The 15,770-nt window shown below is 42.0% G+C and overlaps 1 protein-coding gene across 5 annotated transcripts in view; it reads right to left on the reverse strand.

The window, feature by feature from the left end:
• TRPC3 (transient receptor potential cation channel subfamily C member 3) overlaps positions 1 to 15,770 on the reverse strand; it is a 61,027-nt gene that overhangs the window by 21,230 nt on the left and 24,027 nt on the right. For all 5 annotated transcript variants that reach the window (XM_039320144.1, XM_039320143.1, XM_039320146.1 and 2 more), the window contains exon 3: positions 13,914 to 14,099. In XM_039320144.1, the coding sequence (XP_039176078.1) occupies positions 13,914 to 14,099 (186 nt within the window). The remainder of the gene's footprint in view (positions 1 to 13,913; positions 14,100 to 15,770) is intronic.

Genomic DNA, 15,770 nt, shown 5'->3' on the forward strand with positions numbered 1-15,770 from the left:
ACAGTTGTTAAGCGAATCTAGGCTGCCCATTGACTTTGTAAGAAGGTCGCAAAAGATGATCACATGACCCCAAGACACCACAAGTCAAAAATATGAGTCAGTTGACAAGTGTCTCAATGTTGATACATGACCACAGGATGCTGCAATGGTCATAAGTGGTCATAAGTCACTTTTCAGTGTCATTTTAACTTTGAACAGTCACTAAATGAACTGTTGTATGTCGAGGACTACCTGATACAAGTAATCCAAACACTTTTGGGGTGTGTGTGTGTTTGTTTTATGATTGTATTTATTGCTTTATCAATATTAAACTGCTCAGAGCTGGTTTTAAGATAGGCAGCCGCACAAGTGTTTCAAATAAATAAATATGTTGACAATAAAACTAAAATAACTTGAAAATTTAAAAGTCAATTTCAGTGTCGTCTGTGTGGAAGGGGGTGAGGGACAGAGCAAGACAGAGACAGAGAGAGAGAGAGAAAGAAAGAAAGAAATTGTTACCTTTGACCAAATAAAAAAGTAGCTGATTAAGTCAATGATTTAAATTTTAATACTACTGATTTAAATACAATTATTTAAACTTTAATACTACTTGCTACTTGCAAGATTTTTAAACTTTAATATCTCATCCAAATCAGAAGCAATTTATATCCAATTTATGTCTCTGCTGGATACTAGCTATGTCTGAGGTACCAGGTTTGAATGCTAAAATATGTTTTGTTGATTTATGAGCAACAGAATATAAAATTGAGTAGAGGTTATCTGTCTTCTTACGGACTACTGTTACTGGGAGATAAATTTTAAAGCCTATTTCCAAGAACTGAGTTTTAAACCTTACTTTGATGCAACAGAAATACATGATGCCTATGAGAGTTAATTCATTGGGAAAGAAACAGATACCAGAATAATTTTAACAGCAAAATTTATTTATTCAGTTTCTACAGCTGCCCACCTCAATCAATGACTCTGGGTAGCTTACCGTTAGAAATTTTATTTTTGGATCCAGTATCAGTCATATATTCTTCTTGTAGGGATTTCTACTGTGTTTCTACTGCCAGCACTAAATGTCTTTTTGGCTTAGACATACATTAAGTCTCTAATGTGACAAAGCTGGATGGAACAAGGAAAGATATAGTGTGGCCTATAGACACTTGATTAATACAAAAACAAAGGAACACATTGCTACTAAACAAATAAAAATATTTTTAAATAGTTCACTTGCTTCTGTAAAGTATCTCTAGCCCTAAGAATATCCTAATTTTGTCTCCACATAAGGAGGAGATATCTCCAGGTTTAAACTCTTGAGTCTTTTTCAGATCTGTTTCCTACCTACACTTCCTAAATCCCTCTTCTCTTGTTCCCTCCTCTTGAAATATAACCTGGGAGAAACTTGATGGAAGGGAAAAAACTACTTGCAATGTACATTAGAAGCAAGTTTCAGTGGCTGGGACAGAAGAAAGCAAAAATTTTATTTAGTTCTATTTTCATAAATCAAAGCTCTAGTGCAAGATATAAAGTGTTTGTTGTACCAGTGAAAGGGTTTATTTCAAATTTTGTAGCTGGGAGAGAATACATATTTTGAATGTAGAAAATCCTAGCACAATTGTCCACAGTATGGTGCTATCTAGGCAGATTTCTGAGTGGCTGGAGCATACAGTCTCAGTTTGGCAAAGACAGCACTTACAGTATAACAAAGAAGCTATTTAGGTCCATTTAAGTTAGCAGTCTGAAAAGATACTCTAAGCTAAATGTCTCTGTTTTTAGTAAAAACATCCAGAAAGAACAGAGGCAGCCTAATGAGAAACACATTAGTTATTATAATATTGACAGATCCATTGTCCAAGTTGGATTGTAGCTTGTTTACTAAAGCAAAGTCCAATAAATACAATATCTTCCATCAAACCAATAATGAAATGGCTAATAAGGTTCAGGTATTATCTTTAATTTCCATTATAAACTACACTTATAATTTAAGGCATCTATAAAAATTAGAAAAATCCCAAGCCCTATGCTCTGCATATTAAGTAATGCTGGCATTCTCACTGGAAATTATGTATGACAGAAAAATTGTGTCTTTTGATTATGTTGCCAGTACAAGTTGGTGGTTTTGTAAGATTATCAGCTTCTAAAACTGTATATTAATAAATCTGCATGTTGCCACTTAAATATAACACTGTTTTTTTGAGGAAAATGGATTAAATTATAAGCTTCTCCAAATATTTGATGCTATTAAAGACTTCCTACTGTATTAATTCGTATTGTACCATTCTATTCTATTATTAGATATATTTATTTAGCATGTTTCAAAGTTGCTAACATCACAGTAACACTTCAAAAAGCTCAAATGAGATTGGAGATAAAGCATTAAAATGTTAACAGTTGTTTTTTCTTTGGGTGAAAATGGATTTGTTATTTTGGTCATTATATGATTGTTTTTTCTCATTTAGAGGGCAGTAATTGCCTATAAATATATTAATGAAATTGGTTTATGTGCAATAGGGATATATAGATGGCAAAATAGTAGGTGAGACCTCAAACAAAATGTTGCAATATAGAGCGGGTCTATTCAGCATTCTAGACCAGGGCTTTTCAACCTTTTCACCCATTGTGCCACTTTTAGGATATGGCAATATCCGAGTACCACCAGTCACCTAGCAAGGTGTCAAAAACTTGATGACCAAAAAAAAAAAAAAAAAGGAAAAAAGTGATGAAGTACAGGTAGTCCTTAACTTACAACAGTTCACTAATGACTTTTCGAACTTACAATGGCACTGAAAAAAGTGCCCCCCAAGCCAAAGCCAAGCAAGACGCCTGCCCGCCCGCCCAGCCGCACTCTTCCTCCTGTCCGAGGTTTTCATTGTTGTGAGCATTTCTGTTGAGGATTGGCAGCAGGGGTGAGGTGGTGTTTGGTTTTTATTCCCCCCGTCTGCTGGGTGGTTGCAGCAGGTTTTAATCACTTCACATGACCCTGGGACACTGTGACCGTCATAAATATGAATCAGTTGCCAAGCATCTGAATGTAAATCACAAGACCCTGGACATGCTGCAACATTCCAGCTGATCGGCACTTCTTCTGGGCTTAGCAGAAGCGTCAGGATCAGTGCTGCTTTCCAGCTGATTGGTGCTTCTTCAGGGCTCAGCAGAAGCACCAGGATCAGTGCCGAGCTCCAGCTGGAGCCTGGCGCTGATCCTGGCGCTTCCACTGAGCTTTGACAGCCCTGCAGCTCCAGCCATCTCTCGCTCAGGCTTGTGCGGTGCTGCCACGTGTTCAGCTCATTCCCCTCCCCCGCTACTTTTCTAGGATGGTCGTGTACCACCTGCCAGATGCCAATGTACCACAGGTAGTACCCATACCACCGGTTGAAAAGCTCTGTTCTAGACAGCTGTGCCCTATCCCTGACTTCATCTCCTATCATATTATTTCATTTTATCGCTATTCTGTAAGGAATCTTCTTACAGACAGGTAAATGTGTGTGTGTGTGTGTGTGTGTGTGTGTGTGTGTGTTTGTTTCTTTTTGCAAATGTTCAATAGATGAGTTTTCCCAATGTCATAGAAGAAACATTGCTTTAGATATCTAGTCAGGTAATGAAACATCTGCAGGCAAACAACCAAGCTCAGAGAGAACCAAGGACTCCACAGAGAAACGTGTGCCTATCTATAGACATAGATAGATCATAGATAGATAGATAGATAGATAGATAGATAGATAGATAGATAGATAGATAGATAGATAGATAGATAGATAGAATCCAATCATTGCAAGAAAATCACAGCTTTTTATTTAATTTAGCTAACTCAAGAGTTCAGTTTAATTATTATGACAAGTTTAATTAACAGCAACATAATAATTATAATTCAAGACCTGATTTTATAATGAAGTCAGAGATCATACCATTCCTTTTCTTAGTCTGGTGTCTTCCAGTTATTCCAGACTACAATCCCTGATGTCCACACCCAATTTACTCTACATCTGCCTTTTTTAAAATGCTCAAATACAAGTAAGCTGTAAAACTCTTTGGGAAAGGGCTACCCTTGTCAAGATCAGCACACACTGAAAGAAGAAAATTGAATCAATTAATCTTACACTCTTCTATGGCAAAAGCAAAACCATTTCACTTATACAGGCATTTTAAAATAAAGATAAAATAGTTTTGGCATCAACTGATATTTTTTCCTTCTTTTTAATCCCTCATACATCAGGGAGTCAAATTTTCTGAGCAGGTAGCATATATAGAGTTCCATCCACTTGTCCCAATCCCAATAACTGGGCTTAAACTAGCATAAATAAAAAAGAAAAACATCGTCATGATCTGTATTTAACATGCCATGTTAATTTAAACCAGTGCTTCTCAAATAGTGGGGCGCGCCCCCATAAAGGGGGGCTCGTTTGACCTCGGCAAATACTGTCATATTGGATTTCTAGATCGGATCATCCGACTCACTCGCAAGCGGCAGCCCGATGCGGAGGACAACATGACCGCCAACGCACGTGACACATGCAAAGGACCCGACTGGATAGACATGATGCTCTATCCTGATTGGCCAAACCCGCCCGTGTGACTTTTAGACCCGGAAATCGGTCCTCTGTACAGAAAAAAATTTTTTACAGTCGCGCGGGGGGCGCGAAATGTTTTCTTCTTCCTAGGGGGGCATGACAGAAAATAATTGAGAAGCACTGATTTAAACCTACAATTGAGCCCAAAATTTCTATTGCTAAGCCCAGAAGTTGTTAAGTAAGTTCTGCCCCATTTTACAGCACTTTTTGCCATGATTGTTAAGCAAGTCACTGCAGTTGTTAAGTGAATTAGGAGGCTGTTAAGTGATCTAGCTTCTCTCATTTACTTTGTTTGTTGGAAGCCAGCAGAAAAGGTTATAAATGGCCTCGGATCAGTGCAACTGTCATAAATACAGTATATGCCTGCCCAAATTTTGATCACGTGACTATGGGGGCACCACAACGGTTGTAACTGTGAAAATCGTCACATTTTTTCAGTACCATTGTAACTTTGAACAGTCACTAAAATGAATGGTTATAAGCTGAGGACTATTTGTATTACAAAAACAACTAAGATTCACTGACAGCAGGGATGAGCCTAGTTCATTAACCCATCCTTATAGCATTATCTACAGCCATTCACCACCTCCATCAATGAAATCCTGAAAAGAACAAAAGAAAGTAACAATCACCAAGGTTTCCAGTGAATTCCAGATAACCACTCATCCATTCTTACCAATTTAGATATCAATTTTGTGAGGAAAGCTCTTTTTTCTACTGAACAGTATTACTCAAACCTGAGAGACTCATCAGCTCACAGCATTAACTGCTACTAGGGCATTTTTTCCTTAAGGGTAATATTAAAGCATCATATTTAACAGCATTCTTTCAATACACTGATTTCACTGGATTATGAACACGCACATACTGTAATGCTGTTTAAAAGTTTCTCCAGTATTACAAAAACAGGACTTTAGTAGTAAAATTTGAGAACCAAAAAAAGGCCTTCTGCTAAACTGTGCCTTAAGAACATATATTCATTTTTTTCATGGGAAGGAGCATGCACATTTATAACTGTATCTTTCAAATTCATCTAGGGCTGTGTATGTTATGGACCGTCTCATATTATCTTACTGCCTAAACTCTTAATTTTGCCCTATTTTGCCAAATGCAAATTATTAAGGAATTATCAGCATTTTTTCCAAGGAATTCCACGCCAGCAGAAGGAAGTCATTAAGTACACCATTGAACTTGGCTTCCTATAGATGATTTGTACTCCATTAAACATATGAGCAGGAAGGAAATAGTATAGGATGAGATGGAAAAAAAATATGCTTAGTCAAAGAATCAGGTGTTCCATTAGCACACTTTCTCTCAAAATAAAAAGTCCTTGACCACCACATATATAATCAAGAACTTTAAAATGCATCAAATGTTGTTTTAACAATGGATGAGTCTAAGGACATTATCCACATCATTTAATCAGAGTGGGGCATCTCAGAAAGCTTTCTTGAATGAGTGACTGGCTTTAACACATGGAGATTTATATTAGAAGCCATGAAAAAGCATGCAGTGTCTGAGAATATACTGTAATGGTAAATGCAGACCCACTCAAGTGTCATAAATCCAGGTGTCATTGTAGCTCCATCCTGTAATCATCTGCCAGTAGAGTATCAGGATTACCCAAGGTAATCTTCCATCAATAATGTACCCAGAAAGCATTGGCATTTAATTTTTTTATACTGTAGTTCCTTTTAAAAAAATAGAAACTTATCCTTAGCAAGGATTTGTTTCTCTTTAACTTTTGTCTAGAAATATTCCACACATCTCATCATAACAGATACAAATTCAAGATGATCTACAACCAAACACCATTGTTTCAGTCCTGAAAATTTTTCTAGAAATTAACTGGAAATAATAAAGCTGCATTTTGGTATGGGCATGATGCAGCAGCATTCCACTCTGAAAACAGTGGCACAATATGGTCACTTGGTATAACAGTGGTGGGCATTTTTCAAGGCAAGCGTTATTTTGGATATAGCAATATTATTATTATTATTATTATTATTATTATTATTATTATTATTATTATTATAGTTAAATCTAAGCATGGTTTGCACAGACAAAATGTCAGCTCAATATATGCGAATGCATGTCTGTATGTGCATATAAGTATGGGTGTATTTGTATGTTATGTTTGGAATTGGATTTTTATCTATATTTTATTATGTGCTTTTTATTGTCTGAGCATTGGTGATGAATGTTGTCCTGATCATTTGTCACTTTGTGATGAATAAAGTGGAGATATGGATATAATGATTAAAACTGTAAGATTCTTGTTGTTTTATCAGTGAAAGGATTTAGAGAAAGTTTCTCATTGCTAAGAACTTCCATTAATGATGCCACAGTTAATAATCCTGGAAAGGAAGCAGGAGAAGGAAAAAACAGAAGGATGGTCAGGATGAAAAACTGCAAGCTTGGTCTTTTCTATTTTCAGTTTAAGGCAGCAAGAATATACCAATCTGGAAATCCCAATAAAATATTTGGAAAGCAAAGAATAAATTAGAGAACCCAAAGGCATAAAATGCAAAGTGAACCAAAGTCTAAAACCAAACCCAGAGAAATATGGAAGTATATAGGGAAAAATTGAGGGAGAAGGGGTGTTATCTTACGTGAACGCCTTTTCTCAGCATGATGGAGAATCCACGAATGGGTTAAGTGTGTCTTCCAGCCCAAATTAGACCAAATCAGTCAAGTTGCCACGCCTGTGCTGGGCGAAGCTAATGACTGTATGACGTGCTGGCTCCCAGATCCCTAACACTGGACCTGACTGCGGATAAGGGATGGGGGTGGATTCTCCATTCATCATGCTGAGAAAAGGCGTTCAACACCCCTTCTCCAGCATGAAGAATGGAGAATCCACAAATGGGACTTACCAAAGCCCTCTAGTCCCTATGGGTGGGAAGCAGACTGGACCTGTGTCGCCGTCGCCGGCACTACCTGCTGTAACACCTGTCGGCCAAAAGAGGCCTCCGCAGAAGCAAACTTATCGAGCTTCTAATGCCGCACAAAAGGGGATGCCGAGGACCACGTCGCCACCCTGCAAATGTCATCTATGGACACTTGTGTAGCCCATGCAGCAGATGTAGCGGCACTATGGGTGGAGTGCACTGTCAGATGATTCGGAACCAGCAAGGAGCACGTCTGATACACCCCTGTGATACAGGCCTTGATCCACCTGCCAATGGTAGCAGAAGAGACCTTCTGACCCTTAGAGGCAGGTTGGAATGAAACAAAAAGGGCTTCCGACCTGCGAAAAGCATCTGTCCGCTTGAAGTAATAACGCAACACCCTGCGGACGTCCAGAGTATGCCACTGCCATTCCAAGTCATGAGACGGGTTAGGACAAAAGTCCGGTAACATGATTTCTTGTGCCCTGTGAAACATGGTGTTAATTTTGGAATGAAAGAGGGGTCCAGCCGCAGGACCACTCTGTCTTGGTGAAGGACGCATAAGTCCTCTCTGACAGAAAAAGCTGCCAGCTCCAAGATGTATCTAGCCGAGGTAACCGCAACCAAGAAGGCCACCTTGAGAGACAAGGACCGTAGTTTGCAGGTTCTAATGGGCTCAAAGGGCGATTCGGTAATGGCCTGTAGGACCCGTGATAACTCCCAAGTGGGATAATGATGGACCACGGGCGGTTTGCTGTTTGTGACTCCCTTGAAAAAGTAGCGGACCCTGGCGTGCTGAGCCAACGGCACCGAGTTGTTACAGGTGAACACTGTGGAAAGGGCCGCCACCTGTCTGTGTATAGTGTTGGGCACTAAACCCTTATCCACGCCCTCCAACAAACAGTCCCAAGAGCTGTGGAACAGTCATCTCCGAGAGAGACAAGTGACTCCTTTCACACCAGTGACAAAAATTCCTCCACATGGCATCATAAATGCGATTCGCCGCCGGCCTTCGGGAGGCTTGAATCATTGAAATCACGGTTGCCTCGGCCAGTGTGGCGCAACGAATGTCACCTCTGCCCGCACCTGTAGCATTTTCCTGATGACTACTGGAATCAGAGAGAGAAGGGGAAAGGCGTACAGCAATCCCCCTGGCCATGGGCTGCACAGGGCGTCCGCTCTCTCCGCCCCCAGAGAGGGGAATTGAGAGAAGAACCGTGGAAGCTGAGAGTTCGCCGGAGAGGCGAACAGGTCTAGAACCGGTTGACCGAACCTCTGCGAGATCTCCCTGAAGAGATCCGGATGCAGACGCCATTCTGAATAGTCTACTGTCAAGCGGCTCAGATAGTCCGCCTGTTGATTCGCCTCTCCCGAGATATGCTCGGCCTTCAGAGAGAGGGGATTTTGTTCTGCCCAGGATCCCAACAACTGAGCCTCGCCATGAGAGACCAAGATCGAGTACCGCCTTGTCGGTTCACATGGGCCTTTGCCACCACATTGTCCATGAGGACCAGCACATGGTGCCTCGCAACCTTGTTGCGGAAGTGGCAAAGGGTTAGATGTATAGCTCTGAGCTCCAACCACTTGATGTTGTGCCTCAGGTCCAGCCGGGGCCACCGGCCCTGAGCCAACTGAGATTGGAGATGCACTCCCCAGCCAAACACACTGGCATCTGTGGTCAGGGTCAGCAGATGGTTTCCTTGAATAGGGACCCTTTGGCAAACGCTGGGGAGGTCTACCACTGAAGAGATCTGAGGGTCTGGGATGGAACCCGTACTCTTTGAGTGGAAGAGCTTGTGCCCAGTCTTTGGAACGGGAGCAAGAACCATTGAAGGTATCTGGCGTGTAGTCTGGCCTAAGGTACTATAGCAATGCAAGGTATCATCTTTCCCAATAGTTGGGAGACCAGAGCCAGAGACACTACACGCTCCCTGCGGATCTTGAGGACTGTGGTTCAAATGCTGACCTGACGCTCCCGAGACAGAAAGACCTGGCAAAGGTTTGTGTCTATTATCGCGCACAAGTGCAAAAAGCGGTTGGAAGGTATCAGGTGGCTCTTTGGAAAGTTGATCGAGAACCTGTGGTCCTGGAGCATCCCTATAGTTAAGGTTAAGACCGCTTGGAAGTTCAGAGTGGAGGATGACTGGATTAGAATGTCGTCCAAGTAACATTGAACGCGGATCGGTACTGATCTGAGATGTGCGGCGAGTACCGCTAGGACCTTGGTGGACCCTGGGAGCCGATGAGAGGCCGAACGGTAAACCTTGTATTGATAGTGGTTGTTGGAATAACTGAACCTGAGAAATTATCGGTAACTCGGATGGATGGGAATGTGGAGGTATGCCTCTGTAAGGTCTACCGATGTCATGAAGTCCCCCTGTTGGACGCTGGCCAGAATGGACTGGAGTGTTTGCATTTTGAATTTGCAATACGAGAGGTGGGAGTTTAGGCCTCTGAGGTCTAGTATCGCCCTCCAACCTCCTGAGGCCTTCAGGGCAATGAAAAGGATGGAGTAGAAACCCTGACCTAGTTGGCCTGTTGGCACCCTCTCTATGGCTCTTATGCTTAACAGCTCCTCCATGCTTTACAGGATTCCTTGACGGGGGGCAGGCAATGAAATGTCGTGGAGGTCTTGTCACAAACTCCAGAGACAGTCCATCTCTGATGGTGCTTAGCACCCAAACGTCCGTGGTTGTGTTCTCCCATTGGTGGATAAAGTAGGTTAGTCTGCCACCTATGGGAGAGATCCTCCCCGAGTCACTTTGGTCTACGGAAAGGATGGCCTCCCTTGCCTCAAAAGGGCCGCTTTGTTTGAACCTGTTGTCTGGATCTGTCCCTGTAGCCGGACTGGTCCAAGGAGCGGTCCGGCCCTGCCGGAAAGGGCTGGGAGATGTTCCCCAACACTGAGTCTGGTCCCAACTGAAAGGCGGGGCAGCGGCCATACAGGAAGAACCGTCGGTCCGACCTTTTGGAGAGGTGGTAAAGTACCCTCTGTTTCTCCCTGTTCTCTACTAGGTAGGAGGTGAGGGCCTCACCGAAGAGATGCCCGCCGTAGTATGGGGCAGCGGCCACTCACCATTTGTGTTTGGTATCAACTCTCCAATTCCTGAGCCAAAACAACCGATGTGCGGCGATGTTGGAGGCTATGGCAGGGGCCAATAATCTGGCCACTTGAAGAGAAACGTCTGCCATATATTCCAAGGCTGCCCGTAACTTAGTTATGTCCTGATGGACCCTTACCTCTTCTGGAGAAATTCTAGCTTGGAGTTCACGGAGCCAGATCAGGGAGATCCGGGCGAAGAATGACGTTGAGGAGGGCGCCCTTATTGCTCATGCCGAAGCCTGGTGTATCCTGCGGAGGGAAACCTCGGATTTTTTGTCCTCAGTTCTCAATGCCTCTGCCATATCCCCTGGTACCTTGGAATCTGAAAACAAAGGAGTTAAGGACTCATCCACTCCAGGCATGTCCAGCGCCTCATTTAGTGTCGGTACCATATCTATCAGTTTACGGTCGATCCCACTGAGGGTGGAGAAGGTGCCTGGCATCCCCATTGTCCCTGTACGGGTTTCAAAAACATGGGAGGGCAAGGGATTTGTTGATGTTTGACCACCGGTTCGGAAAACAACGGGTTGGTGTCCTGACTAGGCAGCTGTTCAGGCACCGAGGGCTGCTCCGGGCCGATCTTACCGGTGGCGCAGGCCTTGCGGAGCAGAGATGAAAAGAACATGGGATTGAACAAGCCTGTAAGGGGGGGAACCTCCGAGGAAGTTTCCTCATCATCCGACCTCTGACCTTCCACGTGGCCATAGTCCACATAATCTGAGACCTCACTCCCACGAGTCTAGGGGTGAGTCTGAGTGCGGGTAGTGATAATCACTGGATTGCGAGAGAACCGGAGATGCCAGGGAGGTCACTGGGGCAAGGGACGCCTGTGGGTGCACTGTGGACATCATTGCTTGTGCAACCACCTGGGAGGTCATGGCCTGTAATTGGTCAGTGAAGGATGGTTGCTCTACTGGCCAAAGTCCCGCTGCAGTGGGGGTAAACGTAGCCGTTGTGGCCTGTAGATGGCCCGCAAGGGACGGCCTCTCTAGAGGCCTGAGAAGCGCAGCAGATGGTTCAAAGGTGGTCTCTGGTACCTGATTGGGTTCTCGAGACCCTGGTTCCTCTTCAAAGAGGAAAAGGTGATCCTGACCAAGACTGCATTAAGGGCCCTGGGCAGTGTTCTGTTCTGGAGACCATGTAGGAATGGGGGACACGATGTGTGGGCCACCCAAAGGCGACGCAAGAGTGGGCGGGGGTGAGCTGACCATCCTCTCTACCGCAAGCTTTTGGGCCCATGAAAATTGCCTCTCCAAGGCACGATGTCTGCAGCCGGCCTGTTTTTCAGCCACCTTGGAGGCCCTCTTGTCTAAACTGGCCTTGGTTTTGGCCTTAATTCTTGCAGCTGCTGTCGGATTGGATGACTTATGCTTTGTATGTCCACCAGAGGTGGAAGCCTGTGGCTCGGTGTTATCCGCCATTGTAAATCGGGAGTTTTCAGCGGAATGCTGAAGCGTCCCGGTCTGCAAGAGATGTGGCTACGGCCCACCGAGGTGGGACTGGCCTATACGTGGATCTGTGAGGTCCGGCACACCGGCAAGCTCGGAGTCACACTTAGCGACGAATGTCGTGCGTCACTAATAGTGATGGCCAGAGAGGTGACGAGCTACTGTCAAAGCTAAGTGTTCTTTTAGTGACAGGATCCTACATGTCTCAGTGGCGGCTCCAACGGTACCAGCCGATCCACTAGATGCAGACTGTGGCAAACAAGTTATAGCAGAAGAGGCCCACGAGCAATAATTAGCAATTGATAAAGGTAGTTATGCTTGGCAATTCAAACTGGGTTCGATGCCCTGACTAAATATGGTATCCTGACTCTTTGTTTGTGGAAATGCCACAGAATTACCTGGACTGGTACTCCATCCGGAGTTCTGGCCAGCTAAGTTCTGCCACGTTCTAAAATAGCAGCCGCAATAAATTTGATGTCCCAACAACTGAGCCTCAGAGAACTGAGTGTAAATTGAGTCCCCCGGCAATGTAGATTGAAATGAAGCTATCTGCTCTTCTTCAGGCCTCCGGTAAGGAGAGATCCCAAATGAGTCAGAATCCACAAGGAAAAAGTGCCAGAAAAATTTTAATAAATTAGATACAGCCGTTGGCCGTGTGGCACTCCAAAATGGCAGCCGTGGCAATCGCTGAGCGATCCTCGAAGCGAGGGCTGTTAATCTATCGAGAAGTAGCCTCTTTTGTCTCCTGGTAAGAGAGAAATAGGAGCCGAAAATGGAAATGAGCCGATCGCTGCGCAGTACTCAAAACGGTAGCCACGACGATCAGCTGAGCTGGTCCTGGGAGGCTGCTTAAAACAACGAAGTACTTTCGCAAGGATTTTACCGATCTGGAACAGCGCTGATCCCAGTGCTGATCAGATGGAGGGTAAATGGAAGAATCCACGAATGTAGTAAAAAATGTGTGCAACCTGCTTTCTGAAAGTGTCTGGGAGCCAATTTACCACGTCCATCTAGGCTGAGACCAAATCGAAACTGGGGCGGGACCCAGCCCAGCACAGGCGTGGCAACTTGACTGATTTGGTCTAATTTGGGCTGGAGGATACACTTAACCCATTCGTAGATCTCCATTCTTCATGCTGGAGAACAGCCATTTACCCATCTTATCTGATGCATTGAAACCAAAGTGGGAGAAGGAGATCAGCCATTTACCCATCTTATCTGATGCATTTTGCATTTGTATTACTCTGACAGTTCATCCAGATTCTAAGCCCTGTGCATTTAAATGGAATAGAAATATATGTACCGTAAATGCCGGCGTACAAGGCGACCCGGCATATAAGATGACCCGCGTCTTTATAGCCAGGCCGCATTCCTAGAACGTCGTCTTATACGCCGGAAACTACCAGTATTTCCGGCGTATAAGACGACTCGGCGTATAAGACGACCCCCGTCTTTGGCGCCGATTTCAGCGCTTGCGGAAGTCGCCTTATACGCTGGCATTTGCGGTAGTAAAATAATCGCCTGTATCACATCCAAATATTTACATTTGAATTAAATGGCAATGGAATTAAAACCAAAATAAGAATACAGCATCCTCTTATTTATTAAAAAAAATCCAAATCCTGTTATTGATGCTGAAAGTAGAAGCACAACATGGTTGTTTCCTAGCTTTAAATATGTTTTAATAGCCAAAAACAGACATACACAGAACAGTATTAATTGGATTATGTATGACAGTGCCTACCATCTTTTAATTTTAAAAAGGCCAATTTCACTCCTATCTTTGACATCAGTTTATCAGCATGTTATTTCAACAGAGCACAAAGCTAAAATTGACACTAAAATGTATAAGATTATTAATGCAGGCAGGTTTGTGACAGAGTTCACTAGATACATTGTTTGAAAGACAATTCTTTACCTTTTTGACTTCATATTTAATTGCCAGTTTGACACGACTCAGGGAAGCTCTATGCCTCTGAATTTCAACTGGCTCTGCTTCCAAATCTCCATTTAGAATGGCTTCCACCTCTTCAGAATCCCGACAGAGATCAAGGACACCAACAACAAAATCCTTGCATTGCATAGACAACTTCCGATAATCATACTAGAAGACAGAAATATGACAGCTTCTGAGCCCTTAAGTCACATAAAAGCATTGTCCTAAATAATTTAATGGTTATCCATCTTCCTGTCTTGGACATATTTTCATAATTATAAATGATTCTTTGCCTGTCTTTTTTCATGTTATTTAAGTGATATTTTACAGTGCACAGAAATGCATACACATACGATAATTAAGAAAAACATCTACGTATAAAATTATTTGTTAATGGAAAAATTTCAATAATTGCAAAAGAATGATGTTTCGGTAGGTGTGAGAGATTATGACACACACAGTGATAGAGGACTTTTGGAAAGATAAACACAGCTTCAGGCCTGCAAGGATTTTTAGCTTACAAGTTTAAAAGTATAGAGCAAATATTAAGGAAAGCAAAACAGACAGGCTCAACATGTCCATTGTCATGCATTTACATATTACAATTCGAGGTGAAGATTCTTTTGTTTTAATATGTTTTATTGATTTCTGCAATAAAAATCTTTAGTACTTGGTAAACAATGTGTTGTCGGGGTTCATATATTTAACAACAATCAATAATAGTTAATTTCTATGATTTCATAATCAACATACTAACTAGAAATACCTTTCCTTGATCCTCTGTTCTTCCAATAATATTTTCCTTTTACCAACATTGAGCAAATACAGTTCTTAGTATTCTCAATCCATATAAAGTTGAATATAAAGATTTTTCTAATATTTATATGGATAACAATAGCATCAAGATGTAGCGTCTTTTCTAATCAGTTTGTTTTACAATTGCGTTTGCAAAAAATCATCTTATGTAAATGCTGTAGGTCCTGTTTTCAGAATTCTTATTTAAATTTAATTTTCCCTCAGTAATCAAAACGTTCCTTGTCAATTATAATTTTCTCAAAATTGATTATATTTAAATATCCAAAACATTTCATACATTTAAATCATCTCAGTATTTTACATTTCCCGTATCATAAAAAAATACTAAACTACTTGTAAATCATATCTCTCTTATTATAAAACCCATTCATGTCCAAATTGTAACTATTTTTTAACCATGTTCAAACAAATATTTAATCATATAGTACTCCATCTGTTAGGTCACTCTTGAGTCTGGCTCTCTCGTATTCTTATTTAAGCTTAATTTCCCCTCAATATTCAGAACATTTCTTGTCAATTATAATTTTCTCCAAGTTGATTACATTTAAATATCCAAAACATTTTGTTCATGTAATTCATCCAATTATTTTTATATTTCCCATATCATAAAGAAATACTATACTATTTATAAATCATATCTCTTACTATAAACCCATTCATATCCAAAATTTAACTATTCTTTTAACCATATTCAAACAAGTGTTTAGTCATGTAGTACTCCATATGGTAGGTCAAATCATCTCTCTCGAGTCTAGCTCTTGCCTTCTTCTTTTGCCAGGCAGCTTTCCAAATCAGTCTGTTCAGCTTGCCAGGGGATTCTTCCAGTATTTTATAAGTGTTGTTAAAAATGAGAAAGACAAATTGAGTAAGGTGCTTTTGAGGGGGAGTTTCACCCATTTATATTCGTCAAGAAGCTTCCACTTTCTTTCTCCCTCAATTTCTCTTTTCATCTTTTGTCCCTCCAATTCGAGTGGTTCTCCTGACAGCATTATAATCCATTTTATCAAATCTTCTTTCTTATCT

This window comes from Crotalus tigris, unplaced genomic scaffold (genome assembly GCF_016545835.1).
Source record: "Crotalus tigris isolate CLP2741 ecotype Arizona unplaced genomic scaffold, ASM1654583v1 scf7180000023625.2024221, whole genome shotgun sequence".
In the NCBI taxonomy this organism is placed as follows: domain Eukaryota; kingdom Metazoa; phylum Chordata; class Lepidosauria; order Squamata; family Viperidae; genus Crotalus; species Crotalus tigris.